At 51.1% G+C, this 24,567-nt stretch overlaps 1 protein-coding gene across 2 annotated transcripts in view; it reads left to right on the forward strand.

Moving 5' to 3' along the window:
• Positions 1–22,964, forward strand: part of PTPA (protein phosphatase 2 phosphatase activator) — a 28,215-nt gene extending 5,251 nt beyond the window's left edge. The window contains exons 4-10 of one of the 2 annotated variants that reach the window (XM_062591097.1): positions 4,885–5,010; positions 5,763–5,880; positions 7,347–7,446; positions 8,597–8,721; positions 9,249–9,349; positions 14,318–14,425; positions 20,166–22,964. In XM_062591097.1, the coding sequence (XP_062447081.1) occupies positions 4,885–5,010; positions 5,763–5,880; positions 7,347–7,446; positions 8,597–8,721; positions 9,249–9,349; positions 14,318–14,425; positions 20,166–20,240 (753 nt within the window). In that variant the 3' untranslated portion in view covers positions 20,241–22,964. The remainder of the gene's footprint in view (positions 1–4,884; positions 5,011–5,762; positions 5,881–7,346; positions 7,447–8,596; positions 8,722–9,248; positions 9,350–14,317; positions 14,426–20,165) is intronic. The other variant, XM_062591098.1, reaches the window with a different exon arrangement.
• Positions 22,965–24,567: the final 1,603 nt, after the last annotated feature.

A 24,567-nucleotide genomic window follows, 5' to 3' on the forward strand; every position in this document is an offset into this window, starting at 1 on the left:
TTGAGGCAGGTCCTTGGTTGGGCCTGCTGTGCCAAGTGTGCTCGGAGTTAGAGGTCTGAAGAGTGCGAGGGTGAAGTGAGTTAGGGCAGTACATTTAGCCTATGGGGCAGGATTGCTTTTTCGAATGCGTTTAGCAGAAACGGTCGTTTTTTCCTTTGTGCCAGTGTGACTGGCACCTGGCCCTCTCTGGTGCCATAGCTGGTTTTAATGCCCCTTCCCCTTACCAGGCCGCAGTGAAAGAAGGCAGAGCCCATTGAGCATCATTTGGAGTCAGAGCTGGGATAGAGAGTGAAGTCAGAGGGAAGAGCAGCCTTCCTCACTGGCATTATTGCCTGGACTCAGCTGTGTTTACTTCTTGAGGTCACGCTAGTGTTGCAGTGGTCTGCAGTGGACATGCTGGCTGCCAGTTTGGCTTCCATGCTGCGTCCTGAGTTGTTCCGCCTTGCTCTGTGTTGCAACAAAGATTCTAGGGTGTCTCTGCTCTTCAGACTTGCTGATGTGCCAAAAAGCTGGGAATGATCTGTTTAAAGATGACTTGGACAGAGTGGGAAGCAGATTGGGCCATGCCTATTTACAGCTTTATTCTGGTGTGGAAAGGCAGCCTACAACGATCTTTAATCTAGTCATTTATGTTTGAAACAGGCACATTAAGTCCAACCTTCCCTTCAAGGAGCAAGTGTGTGAATGAGAAAGTTGCTTGTAGTTCACAGGAGGGATCAGGGATAATGAATCTCTTTCTAACAGGTTTTCTGGCTACCTTTTGCTCCTTCAATTCACTAGAATTTGCTGGTCTGAGGTGCTTCCTTCAAATGCCACTCTCCTTTCAACTGTTTGTATTTCACCTTTTGAGTTTTGTTTTTGTCATTATCTCTCTCAGTCATTCACGGATGAGTTCTAGGGAAACAAGGCATGAAAAAGGAGCAAAACAATGAAGAAAAAAACCCCACTCTCTTCCTCCAAATCCTTTGAACTGTGGGCTGTCTCAGAGAAGCTGTGTTAGGGCTGCATCCATGCAGCAGATTCCTCTTGGAACGAATATGTTCCATCCACGGTCCCAGTACAGGTGATGATCAGACATGATCTTGACCACTTGGGAAGTGGTAGTGAATGTGTCTTTTCCCCTTGCCCTGTGAAGAGCAGAAACCTGTGACTTGAGGCACAGGTGGAGCGTCCCCTGGGTCGCCTTGTTGATGAGGTTGCCTGTTCATAAGGGCTCGTTTGTAGATCAAACTGCTTGTCTTTGCTTTTAAAGGCTCAGCCCCTTGTGGCCTCTGCTTGCATCTCTGCTCTGCTTTCTTCTCTTTTGCTGTACCTGCTACTGATGTGCTTTTATGCTGTCCCATCTTACTCCCTGATCAAATGGTGGAGACGCCTTCCTTCGGCAAATGACCTCCTGGAATCCTTTCTGCTGAATGCGTATCCTCTTTGTGACTTACTGGTGCTGCTTTAGCAAAGAAGAAATAAAGTATGGTCTGCTCTGCTTCGAGAGAGCTGGCTTAATGGTTTCCAGAGTAGTGTGTGTCAATACCAAACTGTGCAGTCAAGTGAGGTTGGATTCTGTGGGGCTGAGCCCCTTCTGAGAATTGCTGAGCTTGCTCTGCTCTTACTGAAAATGGACAAGTTGTTGGGGGCTGAGCTGGTGGCTTGGCTCTGCTTGGCTTATCAGGGAGTCCTACTGCGTAGAGCTGTCTGGAGCGTGGTTGGAGGCATCTGAGAAGTGGCGATAGCTGAGCTGTTGTTCAGGGCTCCACCATAGCCCCTGTGTCTGGCACAGAGTTTCACGACTGGTGGGCCGTGGCCTGCCCTCCTCTCCTGGAGGGAGCGCTTTCACCCGGTGAGCTGGGCAGCAGCTGCTGGGGCTGCAGCCTGGGCCACCACTTCTACGCACTGACTTTGATCGGAGGAACAGTGCAGCAAAGAGGAGGTTACTGTAGCCACGCAGACAACAGACCTTCCCTCTAAATGGCGTGCTTCCGGAGGAACTGGGGGAAACTGGTTGTCTGTTTGGCTTGCCCTGGTTCCAGGAGGGAAGCAGCAAGTGTCCTCATGTCAGCAGCTCCCCACCTGGGCACGGGCTGAGGAGCCCAATGGGCAGGCTTGGTCTCTGCGAGCAGCGCTGGCTGGTGATGCCACCTCAGCACCTCTCTCTGCCTGGCCTTTGCTCTTGAGAGATGCTGACAGGTCTCTGCTCTGTAGGAGACTTTGTGATTTGCCTTTGGGACTGGTGGCAGGCTCGGGGTCAAGGGGATGCAAAATCAGCACAACGGAAAGAGCAAGGAGAGCGGGCAGCGAGGGGGGGGGGGAAGGCTGCCCTTGCTTTGATCACTGTAAAGGTAAAGCAAAAATAGAGCTTAAAAACCTAGCCAGGCAAGAGAGGGCTGCAGGGGTGCTGCTGGTCGTGTTCCCGTAAGCTCTGCTCTTTCCCCCGTGCCCCGTGCCCAGGGTCAGCCCTGGCTGCACGAGTTTCCTCTGCTGGACAATGGGAAGCTGCTGCTTTTAATAACCCCCTTTTCAAAGGGCCTTGAGCCCAAAATGAGCCACATCTCTTTAATTATTTATTGGTAGGCTGAGGCAGCAGCTGGGTCCTGCTCTCCCCTGTTCAGTGGGGCTGGGCTTTTAATCCCTTTAAAGCGAGCGAGCGGGGAAGGGAGGCTCGACTCTCCCTCACGCTCCCTGGGGCCTGCGGGCAGATCTGGGGAGGGGGAAGGAGGCAGCTCTTGCCAGCCATTTATCCAGGCAGCGCTGAGCCCTCGGTGAGAGGGGTTTGAAATACGGGAGCTGCTCGTAATGAGCTGCTGCTGCTGCTGGGGGATAAATCACCAGCACGATTTAATTATTCAATACAACCCAGTGCTGGGGATGCTGTTGCTTAATTGGAGGGGAGCGCAGTAGGCAGGCAGGGGTGGAGCTGACTCCAGACCTGACCCAGGGCAGTGGGGAGATGCTGGGTTTGTGAAGAATTTGGGCCAGCTGAAAGAGAAGGGGTTGCGCTGCCTCACTCTGCACAAATCCTGGGCACTAGCTGGTTACTGGTTCTGACTTGCACCCTCACAAGGGCACCCAGCGCTTCTGGCCTGCTGTCTCTGTTTGCCCACCTGCACTTGGGGCTTTTCGTGTTCCTGGTGTGCTCGAGTCCCAGCCTCTAGCCTGGTTGCCAGCTGGATTTCCAAGGTCCCTCTGGGTGGAGCCCTCCTCCCGCTGCTCCCGCTCTCTGCTTTACCCTCACCGTGTCCTCGGCTTCCAAGGAGCTGTCAGTGCAGGAGGCTGAGCCTGCTATGAGACCCGTCCCCTTCCCTTCTTGGGAGCAGAGATGATGGGGAGCAATTCGAGGCTGGTTCAGCAGCAGCCCAGCTCTGCCTTGCCTGCTCTCCTCCCCCATCCCCTTCAAGTGGCACTTCAAGGGCTAGAAACTTGCTGGGCTCGGCTGTTTCCTCCTCCTCCCGGCAGGCAGCATGAAGAATTGAACCACAGCCCAGGAGACCAGCCAGCTTCATATGGTCGATGCCTCCAGCAAAGTCAAACCAGCCTCTGTTTCTGCTGTCCTTTTTGTCCCCTTGATGGAGGAATCCCCTCTCGAGACAGCGGAGCCTACCTTGCCCGGGGCCTGGCCAGCCGCTGCGGCAGCTGCCGGCTCTCCAGCTCCTTCGAGTCAGGCAAGGAGAATCCCAGATCCTCTGGCCAGCTCGACTGGTTGTTGACAGAGCTTCCTAAAGCTGTTAGGAGCTGCTTCGAGTGCTGCCCCCAGTTTGGATGGCAGTCTTGCTGTGGTGCTGCCTTTCAACACGTGGTGCCATAGCTGTTCCCCGACTGCATGGGCAAGGCATGCAGGAGGCTACGTGCGTTAGCCGATCCTGGTAGTGACAGTACGGCTTGAGATGCTGTGCTGTGTGGCCTGTTGCTCTGTGCATCTTCGCCTTTTTCTTCGTGGTCATGGCAGTGCCTCCTCCAGTCTCTGCCTCTCCTATGTCCTGCACAGGTTCCTCACTTTCTGCTTTTGGTATGGGGTGTAGGAAAGATAACTTTGCTGTCCTGCTGGTTCCTTTGTCTTCCCACCAGCTTCATGCTCTTACTAGGGCATTTCTCAAGGTCCACGTACTTCTTACCTGTGCTCTGATGAGAGCACTGGTGGGCAAACCAGACTGTCTCTTCCTAGGGATGGGTTGTATGTTGTCTATATGTCTATTGGCTAGGTGCCTTGTGCACTTGTGCTGTAATGCTGGGTTGGAGCCCCCTTAGCAGTCTAGCTGGTACAAAGTTGAAGCCACAGGAATCATGCCTAAAAGGCTTAATTAAGATTAGACTCCGCTGTGTGAGGTGCCTTACAAATGATAAGACCATCTCTGTTAGTCCTGGCTCCTAAGAGACACTTCAGGACAAAGATTAGAGGCCCCGAGAGGGGATGTATACATGCAAGACCACGTAAGCAGCCATGGATGAGGATAGACTATAAATACTGTGCTGTATCCCATGGGACACATAGGACTGTAAAGGTGCAGCTCTTCGGTTTTGTGTTGGAGATCCCTTAATTAGGTAGCACTTCTGCCCCTGCTTCTCTGTCTTGTATGTCCTACACGTACGAGCTTGCTTTACATCATCTGCCGGAGGTTTTAGAGTGTGATGCTGTTGCAGCCCATGAAAGCTGTATGGGCTACTGGAGAGCCTGCCTCAGGCTGCTTTTTTTATTGGACTGATCTTGTAGGGGAAAGGAGGTTTGGCCGGGCCCCTTTACATTTCAGGTAGAGTTGGCACGTCACATTCCTGCTTCCCACCCATGGGAAGAATGGCATTAGCTATAAAGACCCCAGTCTAGGGCAAAGATATGAGAGCCTGAGGGACTGCTTTATTTTGTGTCACTGTAGCCCCTCATCTTCTTTGTCTCTGTAGCCCATTGAAAAACTGGTGGCTCTTCTGAACACCCTCGACAGATGGATCGATGAAACTCCACCAGTGGATCAACCTTCTCGCTTTGGGAACAAAGCCTTTAGGACCTGGTACGCCAAACTGGACCAGGTGAGCATGTCTTTCATCTGTACTATTATGTTCAGCTCCTATGGAAAAGCAGTATGTCCAGTAGTGGTAGCAGAACGGCTGCATCCCTCTGTGGTAGTCAGGCAATCTGTAGAGGAGTTGCATAGTCTCTGATAAGCAGTGGAGTGGTCTACCTCTTGATATGCATCACTTACTCCTGATCTGGTGCTGTCTTTACTTCTTATGAGAGCAGAGGCTCCATGTAAATACTCCTAGCTGGGTTGCTCTGAATGTCATTCCAAAGAACTCCTTTGCTCTGTAACTACTCGCCGTGTCTGCTAGCTGATAGGTGACACAGAAGATCAGAGGAAGGTTGTAAAACTCCCTGACTTTCTTCAGCTCAGAGCACTTGCCCTGTACTGAACTCTGAAGCTGGCAGAGGCAGAGTCCAGGCAGCAATGTGCTTGCAGGTGGTTTTCTGCTCTTTCATTCTTGAGATGCCTCAGTGTGTAACTGGGCTGATGTGCCTCGATGCTGAAGTCCTTTTTTTCCCCAAAGGCTGCATGTGTCCCGAGTAAGCATCAGGCGAAGCTCTCCCCACATCGCTCTGTGGAGGTGACCTCTTCAGTAGGAGAGTTTATGCCTCAGTCAGGCTGGCCCTGGGTGCTGTAGGAGTGCACCACTGCAGCTCCTTCTCTATCTTGCTGTGCGACACTTTGTGCGAGCAGAGGACATGCTCTCGGGAACTGCGGCAGCTCTGTGCTCACTCAAGGGGGTCGTCTTTTGTCTTTCAGGAAGCAGAAAAGTTGGTGGCAACAGTGATCCCCAAGCCTTTAGCTGACGCTGCACCGGAGGTAGCAGTGTACCTGAAGGAATCGGTGGGGAACTCCACTCGCATTGACTACGGCACAGGTACCCTGGCACGTAGGCTGCCCAAGACTGGGTTCCCTAGGGCAGCCACCCTTTGCATCCTGATGCTGGATTTATTTAAATACACTATATCCACTGTTTTTAGTGCCAAGGCCAGAAGTTGCCCATCTTCCTTCTTGGGCCTCCTAATCCTGTGTCCAGTATGAGCTCTGAATGGGGCACAGAGAGAGCTGGGGCTGGGAACTGGGCTGTACTGGAGCTACGACACCCTTCTCATGTTTCATCCAAGCACCGCAAACTGCTTGCAAATGTGATTGCACGAAACTGAACTAGAGTGGGAAACAAGCTTGCGTCCAGTGGGAAGAGGCTTGAGTTCTGGTGTTTCCTAGGAGTGGCATCATTGCTTAAATAAAGACTTTAAAATCTGAATGCAGACACTTTTTTTCCACCTAAGAAAATACAGAGTTACAGGCTGGGGTAACCACACTGGCTTCAGTTAGACATAAATCCAGAATTGTTGATGGTGAAACTACATGGTTACTCCACACTCTGCCCCTTTGTTTAGAGGGCAGACGTGCTGAAAAGAGCCCTCGGCAAAAGGCATGAGTAGGACACTGAGGGAGCTGGGAAACACGACTTTGGAAATGGTTAGAAGGATGAAGTGCGGAGACTGAGCAGTGCCTTGCCAGGAGAGCTGCAGCTCGCTGGCACCAGGGGGAGATGTTGTCCTTGGAAAGGGACCTGGTGGCTGAGATTTTGTCAGCTCAGGGAATAAAATTCAGTCTTTCCTCCCCTCCTGTGTGTCCTGAGCCAGGGGCCCATGTCTTAGATCCCAGTGGCTAGATTGTAGGTGCAGTTTATTCCTACACTGGCAGCTGCATTTTTTTATGAAGTGAAGCTGCTTATCTTGTACTCTCCCTTGTTCTATGGTCCCTTCCTCTGAAGGACATTGCTCTGTTTTTGCTGGTTGCCTTTTTCTCCTTGCTGTTGGCTGAAGGACAGAGCTGCAGAGCCCCAGCCACTGATCCCAGTACCTTCTGGGAGGGGCTGTTTCCAACACTGGCGTGGCATCTGCATCCTTCTGAAACAGATATTTCTGAAGCAGGAGGAAATCCGTTTACCTGCAGATGTAAAGTTCTCTCACATCTCCAGAGCAGACGGTTCTGCAGTGTTCCACTTCCCCTGCTTTGCTGAGCTCCTAGGAAAGGCCCTGCCTTTCTCCCAGCACACCCCATGTTGGAGCTGATTTTCCTCAAAAACTCTTCTCTTTCCCCAAATTAATAGTGATCTTACAAATGTCTAGAAGGCACTTTGGCTGGGTGTTGTGTGGGAATGAAATGTCAGCTTGTGTCATTAATAGGCAGCACCTTAGGGACAGCTGAGTGAGGCTTTTGCCCTGGGAATGTGGCTGTTGTGATTTCTAAAGAGCTGTTGTGGTGCCTACAGAAGGTTTACCCAAGGGATTGGAAACACCTATGTCATGTCTCTTCATCTTTTCTTAACTTCAGGGCATGAAGCTGCATTTGCGGCCTTTCTCTGTTGCCTCTGCAAAATCGGTGTTCTCAGAGTGGATGACCAGATGGCCATTGTCTTTAAAGTGTTTAACAGGTGAGATAACAGGAGAAGAGCTAGAAGCATTGGGTCATTTGCGGGTCAGATTTGATAGTGTCCCCTTCCAGCTATCTGAGATGTTTGAGATGTTACCACTTGTTCTATACATCAGTCTCTTCCTGTAGTCTGGGCAGGTTGTGCACCCTTTCTTTCCCTTGTCAGTACCTATTTGGAAGTAAGAAATAGTAAGATGATCCTCCTTCTAGGATATGATCTGGGAAAATCAGGATCCTTCTAGGCAGGTATATGCATAATAAAGAACATGAGCTCTTTATGGAAGAGCTTGCTGACCTAGGGAAGAAGGGCAGAGTAGAAAACTACCTTTGAATATAAACGTAGACAATTTAAAATTAGGAAGCAGACGTACTTTTTAATGGAGCATATCATTACCCACGATGACAATCTCCAAAGAGTCTGGTGGCACCTTGTCTGTTAGAGGCTGGTTGTCTTTTTGGAAAGTTTTTTAGTTGAACCCAAGTTATCAAGCTCTGCAGAGGCATCTGGGTGAAGTTCTGTGGTTTGTGATTAACAGGAATGTCTGACCAGGGGATCTAATGTCTCTTCAGACATTAAAAACACCCCAAAATCTGTGAAACTGAGAGACATCCACTGCTACTTCAGAGGTGTTTCCAACCCAGGAGATGGAGATAGTAGTGATGAAATCGGTGAAATGGACATTTGGAGTCCAGAGATCTAATCCCAGATGTAGCATTTATTGGTGGCATGGAAATGATTTCCCTCAGTGGTTCTTCCTTGCATTAATTTTCCACCTGAAAAATGGAAGTAGCAGTTGCCATACAGTAGAAAGCTTTCTGAGCTCTTTTGGAGGTTACTGAAGGAGAGTGAAGTACCAATATTCTCAGATAACAGGGGGAATGGGGAAAGATCTTCATCAGCATAAGACACTGTGGATAATATAAACCTCTGTCACTAGCTTTCTTAGAGAATTCAATGTAAAAAAAAAAGATTTTTAACTGAATCGGGCTCTTCTGTTGGGTCAAAAAAAAAATGGGCTTGAGGCCCTCTAAGAGTAGATGGTCTCTTTGTTGGATCTCCCTCTTGTTCAATGGAGGGAGAAGCCTGAACTTACTGACTGTAGTCCAAAAGACCGCTTTATCTTAACTCTGCTTTTCCCCTTTTGTTTCAGGTACCTAGAAGTGATGCGGAAACTTCAGAAGACCTACAGAATGGAACCTGCTGGCAGCCAGGGTGTGTGGGGCTTGGATGACTTCCAGTTTCTACCTTTCATATGGGGCAGTTCCCAACTAATAGGTAATAATAAAAATCTACTACTGTCCCAACCTCCCTTCTGTCTTGTTGGTCTTGGTTGCAGGGATGCTGAAACATACCACTAATTTTTAAGTATAAATGTGATCAGTTTATGTATAATACAGTGGAAGAGTTTGCTTGGGGCTCAAAAATTCTGTTTTCAGTCTTCCAAATGACACAAGTTGCTTAGGTTGGGAGATGGAAGGTTACTTTGTACAGTACATCTGTCTTTATTGCAATGACTGCTAGGGTTTTGTTTGTTTTTTAAGATAGGAGAATAGTGTTTTTTCTGTTAGGAAACACACTTTCCACCCTGATGAGTTTACCTGTTGCCCTTATTGCAAGGGATCTAGAGTGGAAGCTGGGAGATGATTTGAAAGGGAACAACTTTGTACTACCTTCTGAAAAACCTCTATTGGGAGGATCATGGTGCCTGTGGAAGATGGATAGGAAAAGACCTGACTGCTTGAATTTGGTCTCAGAAAAGGGGGTTCTATCTAGGTTGCTTCCTGTTTTCTTTTTCTCTTTAGACCACCCAAATCTGGAGCCTCGGCACTTTGTTGATGAGAAGGTGGTAAATGAAAACCATAAGGACTTCATGTTCCTGGAGTGCATTCTCTTCATTACAGAGGTGAGGGCTGGGAAGTCCGTCCCAGACGGAAGTTCTCTTGATGATAGACACTTTACCTGTAGCTTTCTCTTCCTCCTTTGCTTGTTTGTTTGCTTTCATGGAACTTTATGGATGAGCTGTTGTTGCCTCCTTGAGGTGCTCTCCTTGAATGAGTTGAACAGAGATGTTGAGAGAAAAGTATAATTAAGCCAGATGGGCTGTGGATTGCTACTGAAGGGAGCTCTAACAAAAGCAAACAAATAGCCTTGGATCATCATTTGGGTCAGTCAGTGAAAACTTGGATAGGGAAGACTGGTGCCTGCATGTGTGCTGGGAAGATAAGGTGGGAGCTGCAAAATGGCTGTGCTTGCAAAGATAACCTCCCTCCCCTCCAGCCATTTGGCCCTGCCTAGCAGGCTGTGAGCTTTCCCTTCCTTACGGCAGGCTCCCAGACTTCCACGCAACCTTGTCTCCTCCAGATCTGGCAAGACTCTGCCATAAAAGTTGCAAAAAATGTGCATTTCTGTAAACTATTAAGAGGAGAGAGTGCTGAAGTTAACCTAGCTGGCAGCACCATCAGGACCGTGTTTTTGCTCAAGGACTCTAGGGTCCCTGAGCAAGGGACTGGCGATATTCGGTGTGTTGCCAGCCACAGGCAGTGTTTCTAAATAAGGGAGTTCACAGCTTCCGCCCTTCACTGCAGTGAATGACCTGACTGTTTTTACTGTCCCCCTTGCTGCAAGCTCTGGGCAGAGAGAGCAAGAACCACATGCTCTGTTCTGTTGAGGGATTTCTTGTCTCTGGCAAGAAGGAGTTGATGTGATTAATTCTGAAGGATAGAGTGCAGTTCTTTCTCTTCGTTACATTTGCTTTTTCCCCCTCCTCGCCTCCCTAAATTGGTGATGAGATGAGAAGGGAGGTTACAGAATATGTATTTAGACTTTCATGTAGAAAACTTTCATAGGAGCCTTTGGCCCAAACCCCAGGAGGTGCTGAGTCAAGTCCTACTGGATTTGATACAGTTTGTTGGTACCTATCAGCTCATAGGATTTAACCCTTAATGCAGACTTTAAACTGTGCTGTGGATAGTAAAGAGGCACTGGCTGAAGACACAGAGATGAGGACAGGAAATCTGTTCTTGCTTCATCCTCACTGGAAGCAGGAGCCAAGATGCTCTAAGATTTATTTCAATTTGGGGCTGTGTAATGTACTTACAGCACACTAACCCGAAAAGTATAAATCTCATGATGTTTGTGGAAAATTCTGCAGTTTACGGATGACGTGTAAAGTTTAAAATCCACAGCAACACAGTGCTTCTAGTCACTTTGCTTTTGCCTGCAAAACTTTGCTTTTTGGTAGGCTTTCTTAATATGTGATTTCACTTCTTTTTCCACCCATGCATTCGTAAGTGATGGTGGAATCCAGCTCTGCAGCTGAGCTGCTCAGTGCCACCTGGTGGTAGGAAAACCTGCTCTTGGTCCCTCCTAGTGTGAGCCGCTAAAGAATTGGAACAACCTGGGTTACCCGGGTTATCCGATGCAGGATATTTCCAACCTGTTTTCATGGGAATACTTCTCACTTTTTAAAAAAAAATTTTGCTTTCAAAATTTGATTTTCTTTTTCAAACTCCAGGAAAGGTTGCTGCTGCCACTAGGGGGGGCTGAGACAGCCTCTAATGCCTGCTTTCTCTCCAAAATCAACAACAAAACAAACAAAATATCAGGGAAAAAAGATAGACGAGATTAAAGACTTTAAATTAAGAATTTTCTTCCGAGCTTTTCAGTTGGAAGGTCCCCTGCTTTAAAGGTATTATTTAAACAGATAGCAAATACCACCACAGTTCCTACACGGGGTCTAGTACATCTGCTGGGAGAACAACTCTTGTTTCAGCAAACCTTGGCCAAGGTGGGTTATTTTCTTTTAATCAGGAGTACGTTCTCTTGAGCAGATATTTTTTCTCAGCCTCTGGGTGACGTTTCAGGGTTGTGAATATATAGTGTCGTGGTGTTTGCCACGTGTATGTTTAAACCTCGGACTCTTAAAGTAACAGCGAGATGATGTCCGGCGTGAACCCGCTCAAACATTCCCCTTGGCGCACCACCCCGCGCTGCACGCGGACGCGGCAGCCAGCCTTACGCAAGCTCGCCTGCTGTTGGGAAATCTGTCAGGTGGTTTGTGACCTGAGCGCTTGGATTTTTTTTTTTTTTATTTTTTTAATAAGATGAGGTTCACTGAGCTGCCTGGGATTTGGGCTGTTGCCCCCCGCCGCCTGGCACCGCGTTTTGCCCAAGCGTGCTCCAGGGCTGAAAGCAGGGTGCTTACGACATTCATAGGTATGAGGATGAAGATGGTTTGGGAGCTGCGTTCACGGTGCCTGACGCAATACGAGTGGTGAACGGAGCTGCCATGCTGGCAGTAACGGGCAGGTTGGGTGCGTTTGCACCCTGTAAGCATCAAAGAGAGGTGCTGGGGTACGACCGGCTCGTCTCACGAGCTCTGCGTGGGAGTCGCGCGGTGGAGCGGTGAAAGCAGCCGGGCGCGCGCTCGGAGCCGCGCCGTCTTTGAAGGAAAAAACCGAGGACCCGGCGCCGCCTGCCACTGAGCCGAGGGGAACGCGAGCCTGTTGGAAGCAGCGCGCTCGTGCCGGGCGCCCCGGCGCCGCAGCGATCCCCTCGGCCCCGCGATGCCGTTTCCCACGCGCCCGCCGAGCCCGAGCGCCCGCGGCCCGCTGGGGCTGCGCGCCGAGGCGCGGGGCGGCCGGGCGCTGGGTCGCTTTAAGAGCCAAGGGCAGGCAGCAAGAATTTCGGTTTCAATCTGGCTTCTAAATTTGGAGGTTTGGGAAGGGAGAGCTCGGATTTCGGCTGGAAGGGAAGGAGCTGACAGGAAAGCACTGCCTCAGCCGTCCCCCTCCCCCAGTTACTGACAGAGGAACCATTTACAAAAGGCTGATTCTCTTGGGAACGGAGAGGCAGGAACGCAGCGTCTGTGAGTAATTTCCTGCTCAATATGGCTGCTCTGACTCACTCCATTCCCCTGGGGTCACTGCGGGACTGCAGCGCTCTTGCTGTCTCTCTTTTTCTCTCTCCAGCTCGCTCCTTTTCTCCTTCTTCTCCTTTTGTGGCTGGAACGAGCTAGTTTTCCCCCTCTTTGTCCCGCTTCGCCTCCCTCCGCAGGTCGAGGCAATAGCAAAGGCCTCTCCCGCGGGGCGCCCCGGCGTCGGGGGGCCGCGGGCAGAGCCGTGCCGGGTGCTCGCGGAGCCCCAGCCCTCGCCGGCCTCTTCCGAGCGCTCCAGCGCCGTCCGCTCTTACCTGCCCCGGCTCGAGGGGGGCAAGAAAAGCTCGGCGGGGGCTGAGGCGAGCCGCGCTCGCGGGGATGCCGCCGAGGCGCACGCGGCCGGCTCTCCCGCATGCGGGACACCTTCCGTGCGAACCGCCCGGCGGCGGGTTCGCCGGCGCTCGAGGCTCGGCCGCGTGCTCTCGGGCCGCGGCGCGGCGCCCCGGCGGCGCCTGCGCCCTCCCCGCCGCTGCCCCGCCACGTGCGCTCGGGTGCCCGCCGCTGCCAAATCCTCGAGCTCGGTACCGCCCCGGCTCTGCGGGATAACGTTCCGCTTTGTGCATCTGCGCGTTTCATCTCGTGTCTGCGAGGAAAACACGCCCCGCGGAGGGGAGCGGGAACGGCTTAGCGGCTCATCAGTCATCGCCCGGCTCGCAAGAGCCGCGAAGAGGAAGCGGAGATGGGGCTGCGCTCTCCTTGCGGCTGCTCGGGGCAGGCAGAGCCACCGTCCTGCGACCCACAGCGCTGCAGCCCCGAGGTCAGCGGGGGCGAAGCACGTTCTCTGAGCAGCATTTTCCCCCTCTTTTCCTCCTCTTCTGCTGCCTTTGTTGCAGACTGATGCCACGGCGCAGACCTCGAGAGCAATTTCCCAAAGCGGATTCCTCGGCCTTTCCTTCCTTCTAGCAGGCAGAGGTCTGGGTTCGAAGCTCTTCTCCCACCCTCGCTCTAGGCCCGCGCGCGGGCGGAGGGAAGGGGTTAGCTGCTTAAACCCCAGCCCAAGTCGAGACCCGGAGTCCAAGAGATTCCTGCCTCCCCACGCTCCTTTTCAGCGTGAGCTTCAGCCTTGTGGTTTCTGATGTCATGGGAAATTTGCTCAGTCGAAATGGCTGCGTTATATTTCTTTTTCTCCCTGAGGGTCTGTTTTTGTTCATGGAGGGGAGGAGAGGCAGCTACTCGGGGAATCTACATGCAACTGGCTGTGGTTGCGGCTTCCCTTCCCCCCCTGCCCCCAAGCCCCTCTCCCTGCGAGGAGAAAGGCTGGAGTTTAGGGAAAAAAAAAAATCAGTGTCTGCTGCAAGCTGGCAACTCGCAGCTCTGGAGCCCGTTTGCAGAGGGGGACTCGAGTGCGGCTGCCGTCCGCTCCGCTCCTGCCTCCCCCGCAGCTCGAGGCAGGTGCGGAGTGGGCTGCGGACGCTAGAGCTGCTGCCAACCTGCGCTGCCCTCTGTATTCAGGGAAGGCAGCGGCCGTTGTCGCTGCTGCTTGTTGTTGATCTGAATGGGGAATGAGTCATTTTCTTGGAAAGCCCAGCAGTGCTGCGCTGGGAGGTTTCTGGGTAGAATAGGAACAGCGTTGAGCCAAGCTCTACTGGGGGGGGGGAATGGGAGTTGTGTGTGTGTGTGTGTGTTTTTTTAATGCAGTTATTAAAAAGGAGGTGTGTAGAGCGAGATCTGATTAGAAGAAAAGTGTGGCAAGAAAAAGATTTAGCGTTGTCCAGGAGGGGGGAGCTGAATTGCCACTACTTAATGCGATGTGGCTGCCGCAGGAGGCAGTGCGGAAGGACAGAGGGAGGGGACGGCGCAGCGAGGTGCTTGCTGCGTGGGTCACGGTGCCTGGTGGGAATGTTTGCTTGGAGAGACTGTGATCGTGAGTCACTGCCGGTGCGCAAACTTCCCGGCTGGCCGAGCTCCCTCAGCCCCTCTCTGGATCTCTTTCAGATGAAGACGGGCCCCTTCGCTGAGCACTCCAACCAGCTCTGGAACATCAGCGCGGTACCTTCCTGGTCCAAGGTGAACCAGGGCCTCATCCGCATGTACAAGGCAGAGGTGAGCACCGTGGGCAGCGGGAGGCTGAGTCAGCCTTGCCTGCTTGGCTGTACGACTCCTCCCTTCCACTTCACTGCAGATCAGCTCTGCTGCTGCCTGCATGCCTGCTCCTTGGCCTAGGATCCCTTTCATGGCCAGTTGCTGGCCCTCGCTGAATGTGGCTCGGGTGCCCTTGGCTTGCATCCCATGCAGGTGCTGCTGGCTGGAAGGAGGCTCCTGCCTGCCCTGTGTTTGCCCCAAAACCAGTCCCTGAACTGTCCTTTCCTTGCAGACGTGACTCTGCCATTGCTTGTCTTTCCATTATGAAAGTTGCAAGTGTCTGAATTAGGGCCAATATCTTGACATGATTATTTTTCTGGTCCCTGCACTGCAATTGCTCCAATTGGAGGCAAATTAGTTTAAGTTTTCATTACTTGTTTCAAGAAATCCAGAGCAGCCCGAACACTTGCTATGGACCTCACCTTGCTGCGAGTCCTGTCTGGGCAGCCAAGGCTGTGGCTATCTACCACAGCTAGGCCAGCCTCCATCCTCTAGAGCACTGCTGGCACTGCCCCAAAAGGCTTTCCTGGTGAACCCTGACTTGGGGAACTGGGCATTTTGGCTGTCCCTTATCTCTCCTTCCTGTTAGAGCTAACCCTGAACTTGAGGAAGCAGGACAGGAACTGCCACATCTGGGCCTCCTGAGGGAGCTGGCTGAGAGGCAGCTTCTCTTGCTGGGAAGGCCAGGGCCATACTGGCTATGCAGGGAGATGCTGGCTTTGCTAGATGCTCCCGAAGGAGGAAGGACAGCACAGCTGGTCCTGGAAGCAAGCCAGTCCCCAAAAGTAAGGCTTGAAAGAGTCAGTCCTATACCCTGTGGTCTCTGGTTAGGTGAGCCATGCTCCTGTTTCTGGACCATAAGGTGGAGGCTTGGTGGGCAGCTCCACTCAGGCCCAGCGCACAAAGGGGTTAACTGCGCCAAAGTGGCGCGCTCCCTCCCCCACCCCTTCCTCTGCACTTCACATCCTGTGTTTAGGTTCCAGGCCACATACCTCTCTAATCTGTGAGGTGTCACTCCCAGGCCCGGCGGCTCCTTCCGCCCTCAGCTCAGCTTTCCTTCAGCAGCCTCCAAGGAGTGGAGCTGGGCTGGGGGTCAACCCCTGCAGCTCCTCAGCTGGGTGCCTCTGTGCTGTTCCTCCCAGTTTGCCCTGGCCCAGAGCTTTGTTGCTGGCCGGAGGTGTTGCCTGTTGGGGAAACCCCAGGTTGGATGCTCTCATATGGAAATTGGGGGGTCTGGAGGGAAGGCCCCAGCCCTGAGAGCACTGTTAAAGTCAAATGTAGGTTCTCTAACCTCTAAAGCCTGAGCAAAGCCTGCTGCTGCCTTTACATCCCTGTCTTGGTCATCTGTCTCCTTTGGGCTGATTCCTTCCTATGCTGTTCAAGTGCTCCCATCTGGCACTCCACGTGCCCTGTACCATGTGGGTGCTCCCGCCTTGTGTACTGTGTACTCTGCAGGAGGTGGTCTGCCCACAGTGCACTGTGCATGTCTGCTCACGTCTTGGGGTCACCACATTCTGACAGATACACTTGGGCCGCTGGGGACAGCACAGCCTTGGGATCATCTGAAGGGGATTATAATGTATGTTCCTTCTCCTGGGAAAAGCTCTGGCCATTTCTAGCTGCACTGAAGGCTCCAGCATTGACTGTTTGTGTGACATGGTCTTCTCTGGAGGCCTTGACCTCGTCTAAGTAGCAGATGACATTATGGACGCTGATGTAGGCTAAGAAACTATTGACTATGGCCCAAACTGCTGCATGGCTTAAATTTAGCCTTTTGTTCAAATAATGCCTGCAGATCTTTGAGGAATATTAGTCTCATTTCCTAAGCATGTAGCTCTTGCACAGCAGAGCGCTCTTTTGACACTGCACTGTGCCTCTGCTCACCTGGGACGGAGGAGAGGAGAGAGGGACTCCGGCTGAAGAGTCAGCACTGATTCCTTGTATTTGTTCTGAGGAGTCTACCGCTCCACAGCTGACTCATGTGGTTCTTGCTAGCTTGGGAGAAGAGAGAAGCGTGAAGATGGCAGTGTAGTAGGGCAGAGCTTTTTGTTATGGGTGTGCTTGGCCATGCAGTTTTGACCAGCACATTTGCAACTAGAGGATCTTTTTGAATGATATTTTGGGAAGGACCTGATATTTGGGAATCACCGAGGCTTCTTCCTTCGAAAAGGGAATCCTTTTAGGGTGTCTCAGACTAGGCATGCACAGTCACTCTTGAATATCTTGTCTATTTGCTACTGGCTCTTGCAAGTTTCTGCCTGCTGTTTCCAGCTGTGTTGTCTTTGCCTTCTCAGTCTCTCTCCTATTACCTACTGCCAACTTTAGCAGAAGGTAAGTGAGCTAGCAGCCCCCAACTGCTGACTTGAGTCTTTGTCCAGCTCAAGGCAGGCAGCTTCTGTTGACAGTTTGTGGCAGCAAAGAGGTGGTAGATTTGTGTTTGTGGTGTTGCTTTATGTCTGAATGGCTAGAGTGAGAACAAGATTTCCCCCTGTCCCCTTCCATCTCCACACTCTAATCACTTGTTGCAATTAGATCAGATGAAATCTGGAGGCTCCAGCCAGTGATGTTCCAGCTCCTTAGCACTTCTGGGGGTAACTGAGAAGTGCTTGGTAGCCTGACCGTGCCAACTGTGGTCAGGCTTGAGTGGAGCCAGTAGAGTGAAAGGGTCACTCAATAGAAGCTGGCTAGGAGAAATCAAATCTTTACGTGCAGTCAACCTTCATTTGGTAGAAGTGGGGCAATTCCCAGGCTTGGCTTGTTTAAGAAGCAGTCTGGCCACTTTGTCTCTTCTCTGTCTCCTCTATGGGGATGACTTTAAGCAGCCAACACAAAGCCCAGATGAGTCCATGTGACTGGGAGCTCTTGTCTGGATCCAGGCACTCCAGGGTGCTTGCTTCAAGGTCTATGGATGGGCAAGAGATTAAAGACAACATGTCTTCTGCTCTGTATGTTTATGAAATCTCAAATGTGTCTAGTTATAATATAAATGTAATGGGTGAAGAAGAGTTCCCTTGGAAGTGCAAGGGCTTTTCTTATTCTCTCCATCAAAGGCGAGTGAAGAAGTCAACAGAATGGAGTGTGGTTACAGCAGCAGCCTTGATGTTTTCCCCTGAGACTGCTTTTGAGTCTCCTGACCTTTCCTTCTCTGCTGCAGTCAGATAGGAAATACTTTCCATTGTAACAAATCTAGTCCCAGTTCCATCTTTAAAGGTTGAACTTGATGCATGAATCTAGCTTCCTCAGTCGAGTCCCAAGCAGGCTTTCAGCACAATAGGGATGATGAGAAGAAAGAATAAACCTGTCCTTCCAAGCGCAGCATGTTAGTGTGTGAGATGCATCAGTTTCACCTACAAGTGGTGGGAGGAGGGTCCTGTTTCTTGGCACCTCTAATAATCCGGTAAATTTGTGCTAGTCCTGCTGGATGTAGGAAGAGGAATTTCTCTGCTTGCCTACTCTTGGGCAATCAGTATGTTTGCTAGGGTGGATACCAGTTCTTCCCAGTAGTGGCAAAGATGTTTCATTAGGAGCCCTAACCAGTTCAGTCTTCCATGGGACTTCTTGGAGCTACTTGGGATGCCGTTTTTAGCCATCAGTATCCCAAAGATATATTTCCCCATCCTTCTTTCACGCCACTGTGTTCCAACACTGCATCCTCTGAGGGTTCCTCTATCACTGGTTGTGCTGGGAGATGGTGGCTGCTCTGCCTCATGCATTGGAAAGCTTTGAAGGTGATGTGCCCTAATGGGTACAAGACTTGCTTCTTTTTGGTGCCCTGCCCTGGAGGTTTCCTGCATAGCTCTTATTCCTCAGGAATGGGTGCAGCCATGCTGTACTTTTGCCATTGCCAAATTTGTTTTTGGCTCCAGAGTGCTTGCAAGCAGTTCAGTTATACTAGAAGTTACCTGACCTCTGTCTCGAACTGGAATACCACAGGCCTGGGCTTCTGAGCGCAAATCCCACTGCTTCCCCATGACGCCAGCACGTGGGCAAGCTGCCTGCCACTGGCTGTGCCCTGCATTGGGGTAAAGGGCTGCCCTCAGCACACCAGGTCCTCCCTATCGCCAGAGCCAGTGTCTCAGCACTCACTAGGGTCTCCTCTCTGCAGCGGGTCCAGCTTGGCTCCATGGAGGGCACGAGGCTCTTTTATGTGGAATGGATTGTTGTGACTAATGGGTGGCTCTTGCCTCCCTTCAGTATGAAGGAATGATGCTTTGAAAGAAGTACCTAGAGGAACAGGCCGTGCATCTCATCTCTGGGGCCTGCCTGGGAGGCTGTTGGTTACAGGCAGAAGCTGGTATGGCCCTGATACCTTCTCGTGGTTGGGTCTGCAGCCAGTGGGTAACTGGAGGTGTCTACCTGATGCAGCAAGGAGTCTGCTGTGTACCGTCCCATCCTACCCCTGAGCAGATGCTACTTGTGCCAAGGACTTGCTGACTTGCTAGGACTAGATAGACTTCTATTAATTGTTTTTCTTACAGGTAGCTGCTGTGCTTTGCATGTACTTCATGTCTGCTCTAGAATAGGACTCCCATAAGCAGGTTCATGCCTCAACTAGGGCAGGGGAAAGGCTCTTCTTCCAAGACACAGAGCGCTTGTGTTTCTTTTCTCCTTGTCATACTATGTCATCTAGGGAGACAGTGAGAAGGTGGCCACAGTCTTGTTAGCTGTGCCTCCAGAACCCTTGTAGATGAGTCCCCATTGCAGCCCAGTGATGTGATGTACAACCCTCCTGTTTAGCACAGGGTTTTAGGGCTAACATGGGTGATATTAGTGAGATGTAGATGATTGATTGACACACGTTTTGTTGAAGTTTGCGTGGCTGGAGCTGAGCCTGGACAGGGTGTTCGAGGCTATGTGTGGGTTTTGGGCAGTCTAAATCTGTAATGACTCAAGAAAACACAACTTGAAGGGCTATGCCAGGCATGTTCTGGCAAACTTTGATGTGGTTATAGACCACAGTCACTGGCCTTCCTGCCCTGACAGAAAGGTGAGCAGGAGGGGATGTATGCTTAGAGGCTGGTTCTTCTGGCACAGAGCCCTGTCTTAGCTGAAATCCCTAGAGAAAGCTGAGCTCAGCTACTTTATAATGGACATGTGTGATTGAGCTGTCATCCATACCCTGTCTATCCTTACTCTGCGATGGGGGTGGGAATTTCAGGAAAGAAGGTTAGCTCGGAAGGCAGAGGTCTTAAACCATAGCAGCCAAATCAGCAGTGTTTCTTTACCAAAGACTTGAGAGTCTGGAAGGCAATTTGAGCAGTCCTTCATGACTGCAAGATGGTGCCTCAAATCTAGAGTGTGAGCACCATTCTGGGAAAGGAGAGTCTTTTCCCAAGGAGGTTTCTGCCGTTCTCAAGGGATATGTAGGGTGAAGCTCTTCAAAGAGATCAGCTAAAGCAGTGAGGAGTGGCTGATGTAAATATGCCTCCTCTGCTCGTGCTCCAGGCTGAATTTTGTCAAGGCTTGGGCTTAAGGGAAGGGGACGAGGATACAAAGTGTTCCTGGACTAAAGAGCCTGGTGGAAGCTAGTGGTGAGAGACATCAGTTTGATCCCACATACAAGCCGCTGCTCTGCCTAAAGCTGAGCTGAGCTATCCTGTGCTCACTGCCTCCTGACCCTGGCGGCAGGATGTGGCTCTGACTGTGTGTTTAAGGTGGAAATGTCTCCTGAATTCATCCCTCTTTATCTCCCCTCCTGCAGTGCTTGGAGAAGTTTCCTGTGATCCAGCACTTCAAGTTTGGCAGCCTGCTCCCCATCCAGCCTGTGACGTCCTAAGGATGCTGCAGGAGGAGTCGAGGCAGCGGAGGCATAGCGCGGCGCTCTTCCTCTTCCCCTCACCCCTTCCTCATCACCTGGCCTGCCGCACAGCCCATCCATTCCTGCACATCCTCATCGGCAACCACAGATCCAAAGCACTCTTCGGCCTTGCACGGGAGACGGGACTAAGAGCGACTCCTCCTGCAAGTCCCCGCCATGGGGATCTCTCACAAGTGACCAAGCCAGGGCTGTGCTTCTCCGCCCTGCCGTGGGCAGCTGGACTCCTGTCTGCGGATCTGGGCATGCAAACAGGGTTTGAGCAGGGGCTGCCTCGTGGAGAAGGCCTTCTGCTTTCCTTCCTGGGAGGAAGGGGGTGGGGAGGGGAGGAAGGCACGGGTATATGTTCTGGGCAGCAGTAACTGCAATTTCCCGTTTCAATTTCACTGAAGTTTCCTGTTGGTGTTTGGTTTGGGAAACCACTGTGAGGGGTGAGGTGTGAGCCTGCACCTGTTTGTATGCAGCCGCCTTTGCTTGCATGGGGTGTTCTTAAAAGGGTAAAGGAAGTTGTAGGGAAGGTCAGTGGGTTGCTGGAAGCCCAGGGTGACATCTCTCCCTTATTCTGGGTAAGGAAAGCCATCTTCCTCCTCCCTCCATCTCTCCTGCAGGGTTCCCTGAGTCTTCCTTTCACATCACCATCTCTTCTCTAAGGTGAAGCTAGGAGCCTTGTGGGCTGCAGGGATCTAAACTGGCTCCATAACTGGAGCCAAGGTCTCCAGAAGGCCCCAGCTCTGTGGGAGTGGCTATGCAAAGACACAGCTTGAGCAGAGCTGGGTCAGGCTCCCTCCCCTCTGTAGTGGGGACAAAACCTCACATGTTCTTACACATTCGTTGCTGTTTAGGGATCAGGTGGGTCCTGCCCTGCCTTCTGCACTGCCCTTTTCCTTTTAGGCGCTTTGCTGCCCTGCAGCTGGGCTGGCCTCAATGGCACGAGGTGACTGTGGCTGCTACTGCTTGGTCATAAATTGCAGTCACAGCCCCATAGCAAAGGGATTTTCCCATGAAGCAGCATGTTCCCCAGCACTTTCAGGGAGGCATGCCCAGAGCAAAGGCACCATGGGGGCAAGCATGCAGCTTTACATATATTTATAAAACAGTGCTAAAGCACATAAATAGACGAGGACAACTATTTACATCTGGAGAAAGCTCTTTCCTTTCCTCATTGTCTGCTGGTGCTGCTGTACTGGTCCTCAGATGGAGGGACCACACATCCAGTACCACGAGCAGCAGCGTCCGGAAGGCAGGTGAATGAATGGGGACACGATCCAGACCATACTGACACTATTACTAGGAGGGCAGAAGCTATTGGTGGTGAGTTTGAGAGGAGCTGTCATGTCCACATGTCTGACCAAGGTGCTCTACAAGTTCCGGCTGGTGGTGGGGGCTCTTTCTCCTTGGGGTTCCCATGCTGGATGTGGAGGTGAGAATGATCTGGCCCAGTGTTTGCTGGATGTTGGGGACAGCGGGGATCCTTTCCCTGGCATTGTCCTGGGCTGCACAGAGGGGGCTGGTGCTACCTTCAGTCAGGCTGCTCAGCTTTTGGTGCTGCACTGCTTTACTGTTACTGTTGGGGGGGAGCCTGTTTTCATTTCTCTTTTTTTATTTATTTTTTTAACTATTTTTCGCTGCCAGACCTAGCTACGTGCTCTTATAAAAGGTTCTCTCAGATGCTATGGGGAGGGAGAGCAAGAAGAGTCTAAGAGGCAGTGAGATGCAGGTGTCTGTAGAGCTAAAGCAGAGCTTTCTATCTGGCACTGCTACTGTCCTGTCTCCTCCACTGCTTGGCCAGGGGCAGTTTGTCATCTGTGTGGGACAGTAGCAAGCTTTCTACCTAAAGCAACTTTACAGAATTGCATTTTAAATGGAAGTGAAGGAGACTCAAGTTAAGTCTTACTCCTAAATCATTCATGGGATGTGTGTGTCAATTTGGCTTTCTAAATAAATCCACTCGAGGAGTGGTGCTGCCTTGCTTCTTGGGACCTGAGTGGTCTGTTTCTGGCGGAGCAGTTCAGCAGCCCCAACCTGGAGCAGGAAACTCGGGCTTCTCGGTCTTTGTCCTCTCTCCCTGCTGATGGCTTTTGACAAGTGCCACGAGGCTGCAAACAGCTGTACAGCATCTGGGCAGTGCTGGTTTTCAAGGTTTCTCAAAGCTTCCCTGGGGATTTGAACTTGTCTCTCCCAGTAATTTTATGGAAATGGGGCTTCTGTGTAAAAAGGTGAATGGAAAGGTTGACACCCACACTCCAGATGCAGGGAGGGACACCAAGGATGTGACACAGAGCACCAGAAAAAGGGTAGGGAGGTGTTTCCTTCCACTGCAGCTGCATCCAGTATGTGTACCTGGGCTTGGGACTTCCCAAGGAAGTAGGAAGAGGCTTATGTGGAGCTCTGTTTCTTGCTTGCCTGAGTCTGCATATTTGTCCTATTAGGGATTTTTGGACCTTATGCAGTTAATTCATGTTTGGATCGCATCAACCCACTTGGGACGTGCCTCCTGTAGCGTGACAGTTGGCTGCTCATGTTCCTCCAACTCCCACCAGCATCCACCGCTGGCCCACGGGGCTCTGCTCCTCTCTCAGTAGGTCTGCATATGTAGCAGTGCCCAGGGCTGCTCGATGTCTAAAGCAGTGCTCCCCCACCTCCAATGTTGTGGTTTTAATTAAAATCCCTGTGTTTTGCACCGGTGACTGTGTTGGTCTCTCTTGGACTAGAGTTTGCTCCTGCTTTGGGGTCCTTTGGGAGCTGAGCCAGCAAAGCTGGTGGCTGTAGCCTTTGGCAGGGGGTAGAGGCTTTCTGGAAGCACTTGATGTTTTGGTGGTTGGTCTTTTCTTTGCACCAAAACTGACTTATTTAACTGCATGAAGCATCTATATTCAGACTGATTTTATATCCTTGCTGGTCTATCTCTTTCTGTCATACATTGTTTTATTTATTTCACTTCTTTGATATGTCCAGTCTCCCTCTCTCACACGTTGGACCTGGAAGGTGGGTAATGTGTGAAGCCTGCTATAGGCTAGCAAATACCTCTTGAAGATTGGACACTCTCAAAACCAAAGCATGCATGAGTCTTGATCCTGGGGCAAGATGAGAACTGGAACCCTTTTTCTTAAGATGTTTTTCCTGTCCTGCTGACTCAGGACTTCCAGCACCAGTTGAGCTCAGCGATTTTGTCGGATTTTTACGGAAAATTGTGCCTGGATCTTCTCAGGATCAGCTGGAGCTAGTAGATGTCTAACAAATGCTAGTTTTCTTGTCACTAGGTTACATCCCTTCCTTCCACACAGGCCAACTGTGAGTATGTGTTGCTAAAAGTGGAAGCAGACTGGAGGGCTGGATGGTGAACACTAAATGTTATCTTGGATCCCAAATGTTTTCCTTGAAGGTACCTGAATTTGTCATAAAAGTGTCCCCTGGTGAGTGTGACGCACTAGTGAAGGGGAAGCAGGCATGACGTAGTCTGGGTTTCTCCCCTGTCTTGCCTCCCAGCCAATGCAGGTTTTCAAACAGTGTTCAGAACTGGACTCTTTGGGGTTGAAACCCCCTTGGCTAGTTCATGAGAGGGTCCATCCAACAGCTGCCACGCATTCCCTTGGGCAGGATGCCTTTTGCAAATCGCCCTCAACCTTCCTCTGTCTCTCTCCTCGCAGCTCTTCTTTGTAAATGATCATTCATCACAGCGAGTAATAAATGAAGAGTTGAGAGAAGCAGCCTCGTACAATGATAGTAGTAAAAGAATAAAAAAAAAAAAAAAATGGGAGCGTCTCATGCCATTGTTGCTGTGTTAACTTGTCCCTGGTGTGTGGCTGAATTCCATTATGTAGCGCTGGGTTCCCGCAATAAAACAAAGACATCTCTGCTGCAGGACCAGGATTTGTCAAGTAGTGAGATCCTTGCTGGCGGTTTTCAAGATAAAGACGTGTTTCATACCCCAAGGAACTTGGTTTTGAACCACATGATAGCACTGGGGCTGGCAGAAGCTGGCCACTTCAGAGTACCTAAAACCTGGGTCTGATCCGCTCTAGAAAGTTAGATGTCACCAGAAGCAGTAAAAAGCTTGGAAGAAGATGGGGCTCACCAGCCATGGGAAGGGCATGCAGAGCAAGGAAGGAACAGTGATGTTGACGGCAGAGACAGCACCGTGTCGCTCTAACTACATTGACTTGCCGCCTTCAGAGAGGAAAAACTGCGCAGGAGAGAGGCAGAAATGGGCAGGGCGAGAGATGACGGACTTGGCAGTACGGATAACTGCTCACTTAACCAAGGTCAGACTCCACCACTGTGAACACGT

This window comes from Rhea pennata, chromosome 18, assembly GCF_028389875.1.
Source record: "Rhea pennata isolate bPtePen1 chromosome 18, bPtePen1.pri, whole genome shotgun sequence".
NCBI lineage: Eukaryota > Metazoa > Chordata > Aves > Rheiformes > Rheidae > Rhea > Rhea pennata.